General features: G+C 43.1%; 1 protein-coding gene across 1 annotated transcript; it reads right to left on the reverse strand.

Annotated features, from left to right (window-relative positions):
* Positions 1-1,395: 1,395 nt before the first annotated feature.
* LOC115926799 (DNA polymerase delta subunit 4-like) lies at positions 1,396-19,029 on the reverse strand. Its single transcript, XM_030992168.1, has 4 exons — positions 18,772-19,029; positions 5,447-5,533; positions 4,489-4,600; positions 1,396-3,477 (listed from the first exon to the last, which is right to left on the reverse strand). The coding sequence occupies exons 1-4, from the start codon at positions 18,923-18,925 to the stop codon at positions 3,453-3,455; spliced, it is 378 nt and encodes a 125-aa protein (XP_030848028.1). The 5' UTR covers positions 18,926-19,029; the 3' UTR covers positions 1,396-3,452.
* Between the last annotated feature and the right edge of the window lie 235 nt (positions 19,030-19,264).

Genomic DNA, 19,264 nt, shown 5'->3' on the forward strand with positions numbered 1-19,264 from the left:
GGAATTAAACTACATGTATGCAAATTTCGTAATAAATAAAATCATGACTGCTAACATTCTTAATTATAATATGCATATTCGAACAGTTAATCCTGTTAAGTTAGTGATGTAGCTTGATGACTTTTAACTAAGGAAGAGCTATCAATTTAAAAATCGATGGGAATATTCTGTATGCATTAATTAGAATTAATTTGTCAGATGTCTTTGTTTAAAAAGAATTCACCTGTTCATCATAGCACATGAATATTGTGGAAAGCCAATTTCACTTTGACCTAAAGAATATCGAAACTTGCTTCACTGTTTTTGTCTTTAATTTCAAGGAAGTGATTTGAAATGCTGTAAAAAAAAAAATATAATGAACTATACAGGGATCTCTGTTTATATTCCATTTTATTCTTAAAACATCGCATTCTTTATCCTGTTGTGAATGTTGTATCAAATATGAATATAGGACCTGTGGACATAATGACAGGAAGAAGAAACATATCATGTTCCTACATGTATACCATAGTGATCATGTTTATCTACAATGTTTTTATCAGTTTATAAAAGGACAACAATTAGTACACATTTAATTATACACTTTCCTTTCTTTAATAGTACTTCATATTATAACTCTTTGTACTCATAGCATGAATGTAGTTCATTCGATGTGATAAATGATTTATGATCTATTTTAACCGATTGCTAATACAGCAAGTGACGGTATACTAATGTAGTTAAGAGTGATAAAGTCTTTCAGATTCAATTTACACGCTTATATGTTTTGATCGTATTTTCATTTTATCCGCAACATATCAATGATTGCTTTAATATTGTACAATATTCTTTTACAATGTAATAAAGATGGTGGAAGGTTACGCTTTACTAAATTCTATTTCGGATTTGAGTGTAATTATGTTATTACATTCTATATACTTCTACTACTTTGCCAGGCTGTGAGATGGATACATGTATTCATGTCAAACTGACGACAGCTGGCGAATTGGAAGAAAATGACAGTAGGTGTAAGAGTAAAATTTAGGTTCTTGGACAAATATCAAGAATGAGACAGAAAAAGAGGGAGAGAGGAAGAAAGAAGAGATGAGAAAAAAAAAGCAGAGACACAGAAAGAAAGTCAAAGAAGGATGAGAGAAACAGAGGTATAGAAGAGAGGAGAGGAGAGTTGGTGAGAAATAGAGAGAGAGAGGAAGAGATAGAGAGAGATAAATAGAGAGAAAGAGGAGATAGAGAGAGAGAGGAAGAGACAAAGAGAGAGCGAGAGAGAGAGAGAGAGAGAGAGAGAGAGGGAGATGGAGAAATAGACAGAATGACAGATAGATATATGGCATTATTTAAAAATAAGAATATACAAAATTATATTATTTAAAAGATACTAAGCAATACAAAAAATGATAATTTTCCATTGTTTTTGTATAAAACACATTTATTAAATTTGTTCATAAACACTAAGAACTTAGTGATATACATGTGTTACATAGATAATCCCTGCTTTTAATGAAAAAATGGAGTAAATTTCATACAGTCATTTGAGAGAAAGGTGACTGCTGCATAATGTTATACAAAATTATGTTAAATCATAAGCTTGTACATTGTAAGTGAAAAGAAGCATAATGTCTTCGATGCAAAATGCAAAAAAAAAACATCAAAAGCTTTTATCATGCAGTCAAGCTTAAGTTTTCAAATATCAACATCCCTTTTTATATACTTTAGCACATAATCAAATAAAGTTGAAATTACAAAGGATAAAGAGAATAATACAATTATACAACACTGTATATGTAAAGGAATACAAAATATATGAACACATAGTTTAGACTTTTTGTACAATAAAGATATAAGCAGTAAAAGTATTAGTAAATACAATGAAACTTAACATTAAAAAACACTTTAAAAAACCTTCAGATTAAATAATACAACAAGCAGCTTAGTTTGATGAATCTAGAATAAAACTCTATTGTATGCACATATTTTTTTCTGAAATAAATTTCTTCATATTCTTCATAATTACATGATTATATGTGTATGTAAAGTCCTCTAACACATTTTCCAAAAAAAATGCACAAAAGTTGTACATCTTTAAATTATTTTACCATACATTGTATAAAATGTTTATAAAAATATCACAGCATTGCTTTTTAAATCTTATTGACAGAATACCTGCATGCTGCCTATAATCCTCTCAAAATTGCAAAGGTGCAAAGGTGTACAGTTGTAAAAGACATAAAAAAGTGAATAAATAGCTCTTTTATTGAAATACCCTACCAGTTTAAAAAACAGTCATGTCATGAGACCCATTCTTGGTTGTGAATATACTCATTTCATCGAGAATATGAAACTTGTATGAACAGCACAAAGTTATGGGTCACTCTTGGAGTAATGCTAGGAGCAACTAAACTTTTAGTTTAACATTTCATTCTTGTAAACCTTTAATACCAAGTAAATTATGAAAACAGTGACATTTTATCTGTATACAGGAATGTAATATTGTCATGTATTTTAAAGTAAACTCTCAGTTTATTTCCCAAAGACAACATAGAATCCTACTCACAGTACCTACATGTAGAGAATGGCACAGACATTTTCATTTGACCAATACCTATGCACTTGAATACTATGACAACAATGATGCATGCAGTTTTTATTCCAACATTATTATTAAATTTGTTATTTTCAAACTGGGCAAGTAGAAGATGCTTGGAATATATCAGACCTAAACAAAAAATACTTGTTAAAAATCTGGTAACTATCCAGGAAGATATCTACTTTAAGTCTGTAACACGATATTCTTTGATCAATAAGAATACAGTCTTTCAAACCGTAAACATACATCATGTAATATGATAAAAATGAACAATGCTCAGTATTTCAGGAAAAGCTTAGAATTACAAGTGGCTTGTAATTCAATGCAGCATTGACCATGGTTGGCCTTCATTCACATTAAAAACATAAAACCACAACTCTACATGAGCATGTAACTATGGTATCATTTCCAAGGAGATAATACACATCTTTATGCGACATGACTTTAAAATTGCCCTCAAGCAAAAATAATAAATCAATCCTACCAAAATTGATGGTCCACATGAATTCAGATAAAACTTGCTCTAGATCTAAATTTTTGTTTTAAAAGAATTAACCCTCAGCCTTTGCTAAACCTGATTTTGGACAAAACATTTAACCCAGCTTCAGGTTTAAATTTTGGACAGAATATGATCCCAAGAGTTTAAATAAGTTTATTGAATAGAGAAAAAAAGACAATACCATGATAATGCCCTGAGATATCTCGACCGTAGTATACGATGGGTTTAGATGAGGCTTACGTGTAAACATTGCATTCAGATGGCTGTTGGAATTTCATTTCTTGTAGGTACAGTATACAGATGTCACAGAAGAGCCAATAGTATCTTTAGCACAGTCACACATGTGAACAAGGCTTCAAGTCTTGCCAATCATAGAGGGTAAGAAGACCAGGTGCTGAAAATTATAAAAATAATAATAACATAACAAACATCAATTCTTATGATTTCGCAAGGAATATACATTTGATGCATGATTCATAGTGTAAAATTTATACATGAACAAATTGCAGGGAAAATGGTTTGGAATTTCAAAAAAAGTTTCAGGAAAATCAGTCCAAAAGCCTGAGAACTGGCACTGTTGTATATTGCATATAAATTAATAATACATTACACTTACATATGTAACAAGATTTACTTATTAGCAAGAAAACATGATGGCAGTGATTTGATACACTTGAGAATTTGGCGCCATGCCGATATTTGTGTTTTGAAAAAATTAAAATGATGCTGGAAATTATAGTATCCATTCCACAAAAAGTTACTAATTTCTTAATTGATGTTGAGTGGCTTTATATATCATCCTTTTGAGCATGTATGTGAAATAAATTTTATTCACTTTTTTCAAAATATATCAGAATATAAATGTAAGAATCAATTTAGATGTACTGTAGCCCTCATATAAAACTTAAATATAATCAAAGTAAGAAGTGAAGAAACTGACTTAAAGGGATCGTTTAACAATGTTAAATCTGAGATACACGGCCTAACGTGTTATCAGTGTCTGTGATATGGTGTAATATTGAAGCCATAAAAAAATTGCGCTTCAAAATGATCAAGAAGTGCCTCAAAAAAGTAAAAACCTTTGAGTGACCGGTTTTACCATACTCGTTTTCCCCAATAGACTGTAGTGTTATGAAAACCGTCAGGCGAACGGTTTTCAAAATATGTAATTCCAATCATAAATATCTTGATAATCAGACGGGCGATCGGCTTGTAAAAGTCATGGGGTTCCTGACTTACCTAAAGGTTTATAATTATCATTGCATCATGAGCAAAATCCAGAATTTTTTTTCAGAATTTGAGACAAAGTTACCGGATCCCTTTAAGAAAAAGTGAAGAAAAAAATTTAACAAAAGGAAATTAAGGGAAGAAAATTAAAGAAGGGAAGAAAGGGTGTTTCACTTACTTTTGGACATAATCCTCATCATCTTCATGTTCTAAGATGAGATCTTTGATTTGAGGTGAAGGATTCTGATCATGGCTCTCTGCTCTCTCCCACCTCTCTAAACGAGTGATTCCTACAAATCAAGAGGAAATCATAGCAACAGTGAACAATATTATGTTGAATAAAGCACTATGCACACTAGGTGTGTTTATATACACTATATGATCCACTAGGTTTCTATTTTTTTTTCAAGATATGGGAATATCTTTAGATATGAAAATCAAATATTTAAACAATTAATGGAGATTCCCAGATGAGAATATTATAAGTAAAATAAAAGTTGAAGGGTATAATACAATAAAAATCAAATTGCCTGGTTCGATAGTCCTTCCAGATGGTGGAAATATCAAATCTGCTCAGAACCATATCAAATGTTCACACAAATAATGGAGGTTCCCACATGAGAATATTATAATTAAAATAAAATTTGAAGGGTATATATACTACAGCTATACAGTTCAAATTACATTGATCTACCTTGCCCATTATATCTACATATTTCAAAATTTTGTACTTATTTTCCGTACATTATATTTGTTTTGAAATCTTTGATATTTTTATTTTTTCTTCTTGTGTGAAATCTATTCTTATAATAATATATGCCTGTATACAAAAAATTAAAAAAAGAATATAAACTGTTTTTCTATGTAAAATGTGGAATAAATAAAACTTCAAAACTTCAAACTTCAAATTGCCTGGTAATGTGAAGGAAATAACAATCTGCTCAGAACTGTACGGTCACTGTATTTCAATTTTGTATTTCCTCTATTTTACTGGAAGGATTTAATATCAGTATTAGTAAAGTAAATGCTCTTTTTCCTTGTAACAGAAGATATATGTTATATCTCCTTATGGGTCAGTAAACATTTTATAAATATCCTCTTTAATAATACATCATAACGCAGGGTGATAAACCTACCGGTGCAAGGCCCATATCTCCAATTCAGATCAAATTCTCTAAGTGTTTGGAGATGCTTCTTCCTAATCAAATCCTCTGCACTCTCAACTGCAAAAAAATGAATAATAATATACACAGATTAGAGGGCTTACTTTAAACCATGAGGTCATTGCATCTAGTCGGAAGTTTGCTTTACACGACCTTTTGTAAAAAGGAAGCAGAAGATCATGTGAAGATGCACGTTAAGGACGCAATCTTTGTGTGTGCCCAGGTCTGCACGAGTGAGAACTCGGCAATCATTCATAGTGTAGTAGTTTTTTATATCAAGCTACGCTAGCAGACGACGACAGCCGTATCCAGTAGCAGCCTACGCTAGCAGACGACGTCTGCAGTCTGCAATAGCCACCCTCACCACTAGAGGGCGCTATTCCTATTGGAAGCTTCCGTGGATGAGAGTCAACCTGAACTCTCTCTCTCATGCAACCGACACCTCAACCGAACAGACGTACCTTTACTGGAAGTTAAGGATGTCAAGCCTGATTGCCTGATACATTTCCAGTGAGTATTTCATGTCTGGTTATGGTGTCTATAAAGTAGCTCCCAAGTCTACTTCATTGGCGTCACGGACTTTTAGGACCTCGAAATGCACCGTTTTGGGGTAACTTGTGTTGTTTTGTCAATTTATTTTGTCAAAGCGGGGCACGGACCTAAATTTGCCGGGTTGTGCTTGGGGCTGTGCGGGGTGATGCTCGCTGGGTTCCTAGTGGAAACGGGGTTTCCGGGTGGGAGTGGTGGGCGTTGCCCGCTAGTAGTTCCGGCTGACCATTCTTTTTTCTGTGGGTAAATTTTCTGTGCCGTTACGGGGGTTGAGTGCCGTGAAGGGCTGGCGGGTTCGGTGGGGGCTGGGTAGGCCCACTGGCCGGATGGCTGCGGTGAAATATGGTACTTTATCTCCCGTGAGTGGATGTTATGTTGTTATTTGTGGCTAGTGTTAATGCTAGTGGTGTGGGTGTCCTGTTTTATGTCTTTTTAGAGTGTTCACTGTGATGGGTGTGAATGACCGTTCTGGGATGGTATTTCCAGGATGGTATATCTATCTGGTGGCTTGATTAAACAGGATGCGATGGGCAGCCATGTTGAATGTTTATGAAAGCATTGTTATTGAATGGCGTGATTTAATGTGGTCTGTAGAACGGTGGATGGTGGAATGTGGGTGACATTCCGGGGATGACCGGGGGGGGGAATTATATCCCCAGCCTGGGTTACGTTTTCTCGTTTCATATCCCTCCGAGCGTGGGTCTTACGTAGAACGGGTTTCAAAATTCGCGCACGTCTGCTGGCGTGGCTTGGGGGGATGGACCAATGGGGGCGTTGGATGCGCTGTCCGTCTAATTTCTCCGGAGGGGGGAAAGGGAATTTCCCATTCGCTCACGTGCTGTGGCGTATACGTTACGTACGAGATCGAGAGGCAGGATTTTCTCGGAATCAGCGGAGGAAATTTGAGTGAGCAGATTCCATCTCTTTCACTTTGTTTCGTTATCGAGGCAACTTGAAAGATTTTTGCTCCGGCAAGTTTTCGAAATTAGCTGTTTCAAAGTTACTTTCGAGTGGTTCCCAAGTTCTTTCGGACGGATTGGTGCATCAGGCGTAAGGTAAGAAACCTTTTGCTTTGTTTCAAATCATTTAGACCGATTTTGTCGGGCTTTTTCCTTCATTTATTTTTTGGTGTTTAGTTGGGTTGACTGGTTACGTGGGTGAGTGCCCGTGAGCACTCACGTGTAGTCCACCTATTGTGGGTAGGGGGCTGCGCGCTGTGTGACCAATTAGTTTCAACGAATTGAATTAAAGAGGGAATAAAAAGTGATTATTGGTTGAACATAAGCTGTTTAATTATATTTAGTGGATATCGTGGGGGTTCTGCTCCCAGGAGTTCTGCTCTTGTGAAGGGGGTTGTTTCTCCTTTGCAGGCTTGGTTAATTTAATTTTATTTAGTGGATATCGTGGGGGTTATGCTCTCGGGAGTTCTGCTCTTGTGAAAGGGATTGTAGTCTCCTTTGCAGGCTTGATTACTTTAGTTCTTTTATGAAATAGTTATTAAACAATCCTTAGGTTAGTTTAGGGCAAGTACTTTAAATTTGTTGGTTTATTTGTTTGGTTGGTGGAAGGAGTTGTATTTATAATTCCTTTTGCTAATTAAATAGATGGACAGCTAGGTTGCTATATTTGTATTTCTGAACTGGCTGTGGTTGGAATTTGTATTAATCGTGGTGGTGTTCTGGTTAATCTATAACTGGGATTGCTTTTGATTGTCTGTTTATCTTGGTTGACTGTTCGGTTTTTAACTCTGTTGTAGGGGTGTTTTCCGGGAAACAGGAGATATCAAATAAATAGATAGCACTTTTGTGACCGTGGGTGGGGACTTGGCTCTGGGAGTTTTATCCCAGGGTAGTCGTGAGTCTTGGCGGTGCGGAGGTGGGGCAGTTGTAGTGCTGGAGTATTGGGACATCGATTGCGTTATACAAATACAATTACAGTATTTGTTATTCCTTATATTTAGGGACATTTTCGGAATTTACGAATAATTGTAGACTTAGTGATTAGTACTGGTAGGGGTTTAATAGTCAGTGCCGGGGTGGGACTATACCTACCCCGTCTCTGGTGTGCTGGTGAGCTCCTTTTATTTATCGAACCTCTCAAGCGGGGAGTGTTAGCTCATTTTTGAGTTAAGTAGGCTCTTTGTTGATATTTTATATCGGTTCGGTGAATTTATTTAGGGGTTTTTGTTTTTGGGTGCAATTGTGCTAATATATCCTAGTATATTCTACCCAATTATTTATCTGTGGTTGTATGGGTATTAATAATTGTTGGGTAGTTTAATTAATATTCTGGGATATATTTTGTTGTTGCACAAATATCCTAGTGTGTTCTATCCAATTATTTACCTGTGGTTGTATGGGTTTTAATGATTATTGGGTAGTTTAATTAATATTCTGGGATATAAATCCTAGTATATTGTTCTGTTCAATTATTTTCCTGCAGTAGTAGGTGTTTATAATTGTTGAAGAGATCAATCCGTATCCTGGGATTTATTTTATTGTAGAGTTGGTATTATTGTGGGAGTGAACCTCGCATTGTGGGAGTATGGCGAGGGTTCCGATCAATAGATGTACATTCGCGGAGTTACTGGCAATGCCCGGGTTAAGCCCTGTTCGAGCAGGGTGTATCTTAGAACTCCGGGAGAAACACGGGGGAATTACTCCTGAGATTATGGGGTCCTCTCCTTTATTTGAGGATCTGGAGAATCTGCAGGATCGATTTGATTTTCGGCCGCGTATGGGTTCTGGGGGAGAGTTCCCTGGAATGACGTTTAGAACGATTTCCCGGACAGGGGATTTCTGTAGTAGCACGCCCCGTGAGGGAGGTTTCGGAGACCAGAGTCCCCATGTTTATCCCCATGATAGTTATCCACCCCCACCGGGGGGGTCGCGCAGGCATTCTGCTGTATATACGGGGGGATATGAGGGTGGTGAGGATACTACTCTTTCACCCCGGACTCTTCCACATTTGCCCCGGGATAAGAATGATGCCTTCTCCCGACCATCTGTGTCTAGGTGGGAGGGAGATTGGGGAGGTAATCGGGGTAGGACCTCGTATCAGGCACTCCCCAAATCAATTGCGTTTGACGGGCGGGGGAATTGGCGCGCGTTTTTCCGCAAATTCAGCGCGTTTGCGGAGGCTCGCGAGTGGGATCACTCCCAGCGGCTTAATCATTTATGCTGGAGTTTGGATGGCCAGGCGAGTGAGTTTTTTGATGGGATTCAGGAGCGGGACCCTGACATGGGTTATTTCGCAGTAGTACGCCAGCTGGAGGGCAGGTTCGGATACCGAGAGCCTCCAGAAGCCACCCTGCTAGAATTTAACACTGCTAAGCAGGGGCCCACAGAATCCTTGCCTGAATGGGCAGACAAGCTGCACCAGCTTGCATCCCGGGCATTTCCCGGGGTCCCCGATGCATACGTACAGCGGCAGCTGGTGTTGCGTTTGTGCCAGGGCTGCGTCGACCGCGATGCTGGGTGTCATGCCCTTAATCAGCGCCTTTCTAATGTTGGGGAAGCAGTGGAGGCTATCCGCTGGTTTCAGCACGCACATAAGGCCATGTACGGCCGCACCCGGCAGGCTAAAGTGTTGGCGACCGAAGCAAGCGAGGCCAGAGAGCCTGAGGTGCGAAAAGTGGATATTGCCCCGCGATCGACGCAGGGTACTCCGGATACCCGCCCCCCTTCACGACTCGAGACCCGGATGTCTGAGTTGGAGGAGCGGACGGATAACCGAATATCCGGGTTAGCGAAAAGTTTTGATACTCGGATGTCCGGTTTGGCGAAGAGTTTAGATAACCAGATATCTAGTTTGACTTCCAGTTTGGATATCCGAATATCCGGTCTGGAAAAGAATCTGGATAAATTTATTGAGGCTCTGCATGAAGCGCGGGTGCCTTCGCCGACCCAATCACCCAGGGGTTGTTATGCCTGTGGTGAAATGGGCCATTTCCGGAGGGATTGCCCTCGGGCTAGAACCAATCCATTAACCCAGCGAGTTGCTCCCCCCGAAGGGGAACGAAAAGTTGCATTCATGGAATTAGACGAGGGAAACTTTCCCGGGTCGGAGGAGAGGGCCGCTCTCCAACCCGAGAAATATGTGGCCAAGAATTAGACGCGCTCGAATCAGATATGATTGATCCTTATCCTGATCTTACCTCTATGGTTGCTGCTTTTTCTCGTTATTTAGAGGGTGTTACCTTGGGGGATTGTTCCCCTGGGGGAGCGGAGCTAAGTGATGACCCCCTACCGGAGGAGGTAACGATCTATAGATTGCGGTCCAGCTCTCTGTTGAGTGTGGCACTAGTAGTTGGGGGTTACTCTGTTAACGCTATAGTAGATACTGCTGCCGAGGTAACTATTATTTCAGATCGGATATTCGGGAGGTTGAGTCCACCCCCTGAAAAGATGCGGGAGGTTTTAGTTCATGCGGCTGGTCGGGATATGCGAATGAAGGGCATAGTAGTAGGGCCTGTGTCCATCAGGTTAGGGACTAGGGAATTCTCTGAGGATTTGTATGTTGCTCCGATCGAGGATGACATGCTGCTGGGTGTGGATTTTCTCCATAAGCATGGGGTTAATATACATATTCGGCAGTCTCGTCTCCAAGTAGGGAAAGAATTTATCCCCATGGAATTTGGTGAAGGCCCAGGACAAGGGAGGGTGGCCCGTGTGTACTTAGGTAAGTCTGCGGTAATTCCTCCTAACCATGTCAAACGGGTTTCCTGTATTATGGATCAGCGTATGGGTGATTTCATCTTTGAGCCAATAAGTACTCTATCAGTCCTAGCACCTTCTGTGATACATGGGGGAGGAAATGGGATGGAGTTGTACGTGATTAACCCGACGGATCGTAATATTTGTTTGCGAGTGTCTGAACTTTTAGGCGAGGCTCAGGAGTTAGGGACGGAAGGAGACTCGGATACTGTCCCTTTTCCCGCGGTTCGCCAGCTTACAACGGGGGAGAATGAGAATGAGAATTTCCCCTCTTATTTGGAAGGGCTGTATGAGCGTTCGTGTGTTTTATTGGCAGAGGACGAGCGAGTAAAGCTTCGTCAGTTATTGGTCAAATTCGCGGATGTGTTCGCGCGGGATGATTTTGATTTTGGGAGTTTTACGGCTATAGAGCACCCAATAGACACAGGAACCGCTGCTCCGGTTAAGCTGAAAATGCGGCGGACTCCGCTTAGTTTCGCGAAAGAAGAGAAGGCTCATCTAGAGAAAATGTTAGATGCAGGGATTATCCGGTCCTCTATATCGGAGTGGGCATCTGCCCCAGTGTTAATCCGGAAACGGGACGGGGGTGTCCGGTGGTGCATTGACTACCGGGCTCTCAATGATGTTACCCGGAAGGATGTATATCCGTTACCGAATATTGAGGAGTGTCTGGATACTCTCACTGGGAATGCTTGGTTTTCGAAGCTAGATGCGAACTCTGCATACTATCAAGTTAAAATCGAAGAGGAAGCTAGAAGGAAGACCGCGTTTACCACAAAATACGGGCTGTATGAATTCGTGCGAATGGGGTTCGGTCTGTGTAATGCGCCTGCGACTTTTTCGCGGGCGATGGATTTGGTATTGCGGGGTCTCAATTGGGAAATTGTTCTGGCTTTTCTGGATGATGTAGTGGTCCTCGGGGCTACTGTGGCGGATCATCTGGAGAATTTAGAGACTGTTTTGGAACGCTTTGTTCAGTATGGGCTAAAGCTGAAACCCAAAAAGTGTGTTCTGTTTCAGGAAAAGATAGAGTTTCTGGGACGGGAAGTAAGTGCCAATCGGGTTCAGCTCAAGGGGGAGCATGTCCGTGCAGTACTTGAGTGGCCTACTCCTGAGAATACTAAACAGGTGGAACAGTTCCTTGGGCTGGTGAATTATCACCGAGTTTTTATCAAGGATTACGCCGCAGCCGCGGTTCCTCTGTATAGTATCACAGGAAAGCATGCTTTCTGTTGGGGGGTTGAGCAGCAGGAGGCGTTCGAGGATATAAAGAGGCGGTTAACGCGGGCTCCGGTATTAACTATGCCTAATAGTCGGGATTTGTTTATCTTGGACACTGATGCCTCGAACGATGCAATAGGCGCTGAGCTCCTTCAATTGCAGGAGGGGGAGGAGAGAGTGATTGCGTATGGCAGTAGTGCTCTCACTCCAGAGCAGCGGCGTTATTGCGTGACTAGGCGGGAATTGCTAGCGGTGGTTAGATTTACTCGGCAATATCGTCACTATTTACTGGGTAGACAGTTTGTGGTTCGGACAGATCATAGTAGTCTCACATGGCTCCTTAGTTTCAAATATCCTCAGGGGCAGTTGGCCCGCTGGATGGAGGAATTAAGCCAGTATGACTTGCGGGTAGAGCATAGGCCAGGTAAGAAGCATGCGAATGCGGATGCATTGTCGCGAATTCCTGAGGATATGGCTGTCTGCGAGGAGTATCGTGCAGGGTTTAACTTGGAGGACTTACCTTGTGGAGGCTGTGGATATTGTACAAAAGCGCACCGACATTGGGCCTCATTTTTGGAGGATGTTGATTACGTGGTTCCGCTGGCATACAGACCGAAGGTTTCCCGGGCAGTGGCGGTTGAGGGAACCGTTGATTTTGTTTCTGGTTTTCCTTTGGAACTGGATGAGGTAATTGTCCCAACATTTCGGGTTCAAGTGGTCACCACTGAGGATGTGGTACCACTCCCGAATGCGAGTCTGCAAATTGAGCAAGGTAAAGATGCTCAACTCAGTCATCTCAGGAACTGGTTGGTCGATCAACTAGAACCGGAGAAAGCAACCATTATGTTGTGGGGGCCTGCGGAGAAGTATCTGTGGATTAATCGCAATGTGTTCCATATGGTTAACGGGGTGATATGTAAGCGAGTCAATGATCAGGATTATTTAGTAGTGCCTCAGTCACTAAGAGATGGGGTATTGAGTGCTAACCATGATATCCCGTCTGCTGGTCATGCAGGTCGGGATAGAACGGTGGCGAGGATAAAGGATCGGTATTTCTGGTATAATATGCACCAGGACATAAAGGAATATGTGAGGACTTGCTCGATCTGCAATCATTGTAAGAAATCGACCCGGTATGGCCACAGTCCTATGGAGTTGTACCATGCTGGGGTCCCTATGGAAAGGGTTCACCTGGATTTTCTAGGGCCTTTGCCCAAGTCATCCAGAGGGAATGTATATATCCTTATGATGGTGGATCAGTTCACCAAATGGGTGGAGTGTATTCCCTTACCTTCGCAGACCGCGGAAGAGACAGCTCGGGCTGCGGTAGGGGAGTTTTTCACAAGATTCGGGTATCCATTAGCGGTGTTTACTGATCAGGGACGGAATTTTGAGAGTCGCCTTTTTCAGGGATTGTGTAAATCTTTGATGATACACAAGGCGAAGACGACTCCATATCGGCCTTCCTCGAATGGGCAAGTGGAAAGATATAATCGTACTCTCATGGATGCTGTCAGGTGCTTCATCGGAAAGGCACAAAATCGTTGGGATGAGTTTCTTCCTCAGATTGCGGGTGCCCTTAGGACTACGGTAAATAGAAGTACTGGTTTCACTGCTAACCGGTTAATGCTGGGCCGTGAGGTGAATCAGCCTGCGGACTTGTTGTATCCGGTGCCGGGGGCAGCCCTTCCCATCGAGGCAGGTGAGTATCAGGCTAGTTTGCGGAAGGCGACGGAAGAAGCACATGAGTTAGCCCGCAAAAAGCTGCGTTCAACCCAAGAACGGCTTAAGCGGGATTATGATGTCCATACCTTCCGGCGGCAATACAATAAGGGTGATTTAGTGATGTTCTGGACTCTGCTAGTCTGAAGGGAGTCTGTAGAAAATTGAAGCCCCCCTGGAAGGGACCAGCTCGGATAGCAGAAAGACTGTCGCCCGATCTATATCGAGTGGAGCTTCGCAACATGATCTCCACTAGGCATCAGGATCGCCTGAAGCCATGTAGAGATAGGGGCGTGCCCACCTGGTGTAGCACAAAAAGGCAGGTGCATCGGACTGAAGTTTATTGCTTGTGCCGGAAACCAGATGATGGGGATTTCATGATTCAGTGTGACCATTGTGAGGAGTGGTATCATGGTAAGTGTGTTGATGTTTCCCCGAGTGAAGGGGAGGCTATGGATAAGTATTCATGTCCACCTTGCCGGGCCAAGGTTCCTGGAGGGGTGGAGTAGTGGGGAATGTTTTTTTGGTGGGGGGGAGAATTACGTTGTTAGTATACTTTTGGTAAGTATGCTGATATCTTTCCCGTTTATCTAATTCCCTTTACAGATGGATGATGACTATGGCGGCTCTCAGCCGCCGCCCCCGGGAACGGAAGAGGAGGCGTCGTTCTCGGGCGCTCTGAACAAGTTGGTGGAGGAGGCGGTCACGGATCGCAGGCTTCTGTATCCGGGATTGGTATCCCGGATGGCTCCTCGGCTGGTCCCGTGGGCGGAGGTGCTCGACCACCTGGATCGGCTGTTCCTGTTAGCGGTAGAGAAGGGAGAGGTAGGTTGGGTGGAGTGCCTGCAGGAGCACTTGCTCGATTGTATACCCCACTCTGACTTATGCAACCGCTTTCCTCATCCGGATCCTGACAGGAATATATGTCCCCGGGAAGAGGGGATATTGTCAGGTAAGCTGTACCTGGACCCAGGGACTCCTTGGTGGAAGCCGGAGATGGTGGAGACGCAGCAAGTCTCTGTCGCTCTGGCTTTCCTTTCCGGTAAGTATCGGGAGGGTTCCTCCCGTAGGTTATGGTCTCCCGAGGGGCCTGGTTTGTTAACAGGGGAATCGAATTCGATTCCCCCTACTGTATCACGCGCTCCGGCAACGCCCCCTCCGGTAGCCACGGGTTCGGAGGGTGTGACTGGGGTGGATCTCTCTACTCCGGGGGATTTGACCCCTGGAGTTGGGGAGGACACTGCGGCTAGGGCGGGTTCTGGGGAGAGTTTGTCTACTCCGGGGAATTTGATCCCTGGAGATGGGGAGGAAACTGCAGCTAAGGCGGGTCCTGGGAATGTGACTCCTGGAGAGAGCGTTTCTCCTATGGAGACTGCGGGCGAGGACGACCCTCATTTAGGGGCTGACCCTTTCAATCGTCCGGAGGGATATTACGTTGTTCGCCGAAAAAAGAGGCATGGCAAAGGGGGTGCTAGCAGACAGCAACTCCCGGAGCCTGAGCTTCGGAGGCCGCATCCGGGTAATGCTCACGCGCCGCGATCGGGTATGTATTCGGATAGTTCGCGGGTCGAGCATGAACCGCGATCTGATAGGTATTTGGATAGGCCTCGGTTTGAGCGCAGACCGCGAACCAGGGAACCTGGGATGTATTCGGGTAGGCCGAGGTATGAGTACGTACCGCGACCCAGTGCACCTGAGACATATTCGGGTGGTTCAAGGGGTTATGAGAGAAGTCGTTCTGGGACTAAGCGGGCTAGCGAGGATGATGGTTGGGGGGGACCCATCCGGAAAACTCGTCCTTGTCCGGTGCCTGGCTGTTCAGTTAGGCCTAGAGGCCCGATCAAATGGCATATATACTCTCATATGCCGGAGTGTTTTCGTTTTTTGCGAACTGCAATTGGGCCTATGCGGGATGTTACTCTGGCGCAAGTCGGTTGCTTGCGTTACATCGCAAAGACGCTTACGGGGTCCGATGATTTGCAGGGATTGAAGTCCCTGTGCGCGGGTCAGACTTGGGAATACACGAATGACGTGCCAGAGCATCTCGAGCGGGAAGCTCAATATTTCCTGTCAGAGATGCACTGGAAGAATCCCGGGGCAGTGATCGTGCACCCACCTAATAGTCCTGCGGCTTTGTTACACTGGAGGTGGTTGGCGTTTTTGACGTCTAAATTGACCACCCCCCAGTGGAGAGAGTTGCAGCGCCTTGGTCGCCGAGTCGCGGTAGCGCCGCGCAAAGTTGTGGAGGAACCTCCTTCCCGGAAGGTGAGCCTGGGTGCTCCTGATGTTCGCCCCCAGGCCTCCTTTGATGCCGGGTCGGATATCCCAGAGGCACGGGTTCCATCTCCTGCGAGGGAAGCACCAGAGGTAAGTCCTATGGATGTTACACCCCCGGTTTCCGGTTCCGAGCCAGCTCCTGAGTCAACTTATTCTCAGATGACTCAGAGGCCGGCAGTTCCCCGGGCTTTTGATAGCCATTTTCATTTGGACCGGATGGAGTCCGTTCAAAAGAAAAAGGGGATGGAGTGTGTGACTGCCATTTCGGGCAGGGCCCCCAATGTTCCTGTGCGTCTTTGTGGGGGGGTAATGAATTACGTTGACCCTCGTCGGTTTCATGAAATTCGGCTCCCTGCAGATCCATGTTTCCCTGTGTCGGTTGGGATTCACCCGAAGCACGCGGGAATTTCGAGTATTGGGTGGCGTGATGTGGACCTGGTCGCAGATATGGTGTGTGGGGGTCAAGTGGTGGCAATCGGGGAGATGGGGTTGGATTTCTCCGTGGCTGCTGATCGCTGGGAACCTCAGCGCCGTTTGCTGGCTGCGCAGCTTGCGATTGGGTGTGCGGGACGTGTTTTAATCCTGCACCTGCGGGGGGAGGAGTCCGATCCACTCGGAATAGCTCCTTCTCGGGAATGTCGCAGAATAGTGGGCAAGCATGTAACCCGGCATCAGAGGATTCACATCCACTGCTGTTCCTTGGGTTCCGGGGAGATCGCTGCCTGGAGAAAGGAGTACCAGCATGTGTACTTTGGATTTACTCCTATGGTAAGTCAATTCTCCCCGGCTCAGCTTGCGGCTTTGAAGCAGGTTCCTCTGGACAGGCTTCTGTTGGAGACGGATTCCCCGTATTTCCCTCCCCAGGGAGTGAAGCATTCCACTCCTGCTTACATCGGGGAGGTGGGGGCAATGGTGGCCTCTGCGCGGGAAGAGCCCCTGCTCAAAGTACTGGAGGCTACCACTAAGAACGGGCTTCATCTCTATAAGCTCCGGTAAGGGATGATGTTTGTAATCCCTGTAAGGTTTTTAGGGGGATGATGTTGTTGATTATCCTTACAATATGTTGATTATCCCTGTAATATCTTAAGGGGGATGATGTTTATTATCCCTACAATGTTTTAAGGGGGATGATGACGGTGACTCCTGCAATGATTTGAGTGGGGTGTCGAAGTGACTGACCCCTGTAATGTTTTCCTTGAACAATTCCCTCCGGGATATCGGGGAATAGTGATTATTGGGGGATGTTTGTGATTTGTGGAGAATGTTTGATGATTTGTATAGATGTAGCAAACTGGGTGTGGTCTTTTCGAGGCCATTTTATTTAAACTGCATTGGTTTAAAATAAATTGCACATTGCTGGCACTCGATTCGCCCTTTGATTTCGTTTGCTTCTGCTTTTCCTTTCCAAAAACGACAAAACTATACTGTTTGGATCACCCTTGTTTGTTTTTTTCAGTACAAAGAAAGGGGATCGGCATGTTATTTTTCTATTATTCTGTGTATAATGAAATTGCCCTTTTGAGGGCGTGATAGTTTTTTTTATTTATGGGATGTATAATAGGGTTGTCCTTTGTAAATTGGCAAAGGAGGGAGGGTTTTGTTCACGGAAAGAGTAAGAAATTCTTTTTCCCGGAGGATGGCATTGTTTTCTGTACATTTTGTGTGTTGTTATTGATGGACCTGGCTGTTGCAAAAGCCGGTCTTAACGGGTTTCAGCCACTAATTGTGGCACCCGAGTTTTTTTTGAGGGGTTCAGTTCTCCCTGGGATGAGTTCTTTGAAACGGGGGGGAATGTAGTAGTTTTTTATATCAAGCTACGCTAGCAGACGACGACAGCCGTATCCAGTAGCAGCCTACGCTAGCAGACGACGTCTGCAGTCTGCAATAGCCACCCTCACCACTAGAGGGCGCTATTCCTATTGGAAGCTTCCGTGGATGAGAGTCAACCTGAACTCTCTCTCTCATGCAACCGACACCTCAACCGAACAGACGTACCTTTACTGGAAGTTAAGGATGTCAAGCCTGATTGCCTGATACATTTCCAGTGAGTATTTCATGTCTGGTTATGGTGTCTATAAAGTAGCTCCCAAGTCTACTTCAATAGCAAACTCTATCCATATGTACAACGGAATGTCTCAAAGACCCAGTGTTGTACTTTAATATCATATTTAATCTAATTAATAATTCCCAAATTGGTTTAAGACGAAAATAAATGTATGGGTAGATAGGATACCAAACCTCCTCGGTATATTTATATTTATCTCACCTGGTAATTCGTTTGATCACCTGACACCTCCTTTTGCTCTGCTTCATTTACTATGTTAACCATTGTTCTGAATTAGTGTTTATAAAACAACATTCGATCCTCTGTTAATCTGTGCTAATCATATGTTAAACCTTGTGTATTTACTGTTAATGTCTACATTTTTGTAAATTCATTAGAGTCTAGTAAATGTTAACCTGTATATGTTACACCAGTGAAAACCAAATATCCAGAAATGGACAATAAATACTAAATTGAAATTGAAATTGAATTGAATTGAATTGAATTGAGTTGATCTTTTTGAGATTTGCTGTAAGTTTATCGCACAGTCAGGTAAATGTAAATGTGTCAGGTAAATTGGACCCAAACATTTGTTCAATTGTTGTATCTACTATGAAAGGGGTTTATTTCACAAATATTATCTCCAACATTTCGTGAATAAAGATTTGCATTAGTTACGACACAAGTTTCATAACGCCTGCCCATTTACACAGAAACATGGCAGTCCGGCTCAGCCCGCTGCTGCTGCGCCCCAAGCGTCGGGTACTCACCTTCGACGTGTGCCTCTGCAGATTTTCTCGGACTCCCGGCAGGACTTCCAACTATTTGCTTGCCTTTTCCTTTAGATTTCTCAAGACTTCGCCCTGATCTTTGCTGGCTGAATTGATCAGTGATTAACTGCTGTGATACTACCTTGCTCGACATTTTCAAAAAGTTAGACCTCACTCACTGACTTCACTTGTAAATTGTAATCGCAAGTTGTTGTTCTTGATAATGCGCTACTTCTATACGGTACCCTTCTATACAGGGATCCGGATGGGCTGATACATGTAAACAACATGTCGTAACATGTGGCGTACGGCATTTAAATATAACAAATTAAGAAAATAGACAGCTGATTGGATTCCCTTATTGTAAAGCGCTATTGTATACGTTTTGCTTACTTTCAATCACAACTTTACAAACAAAATTATCAAATTACAATAACATCTACTTATACACGTATTTAAATGATCAAAATCAGTAGCCCGTATTGATTATCAA

Source organism: Strongylocentrotus purpuratus, unplaced genomic scaffold (assembly GCF_000002235.5).
Source record: "Strongylocentrotus purpuratus isolate Spur 01 unplaced genomic scaffold, Spur_5.0 spur5_scaffold_2, whole genome shotgun sequence".
NCBI lineage: Eukaryota > Metazoa > Echinodermata > Echinoidea > Camarodonta > Strongylocentrotidae > Strongylocentrotus > Strongylocentrotus purpuratus.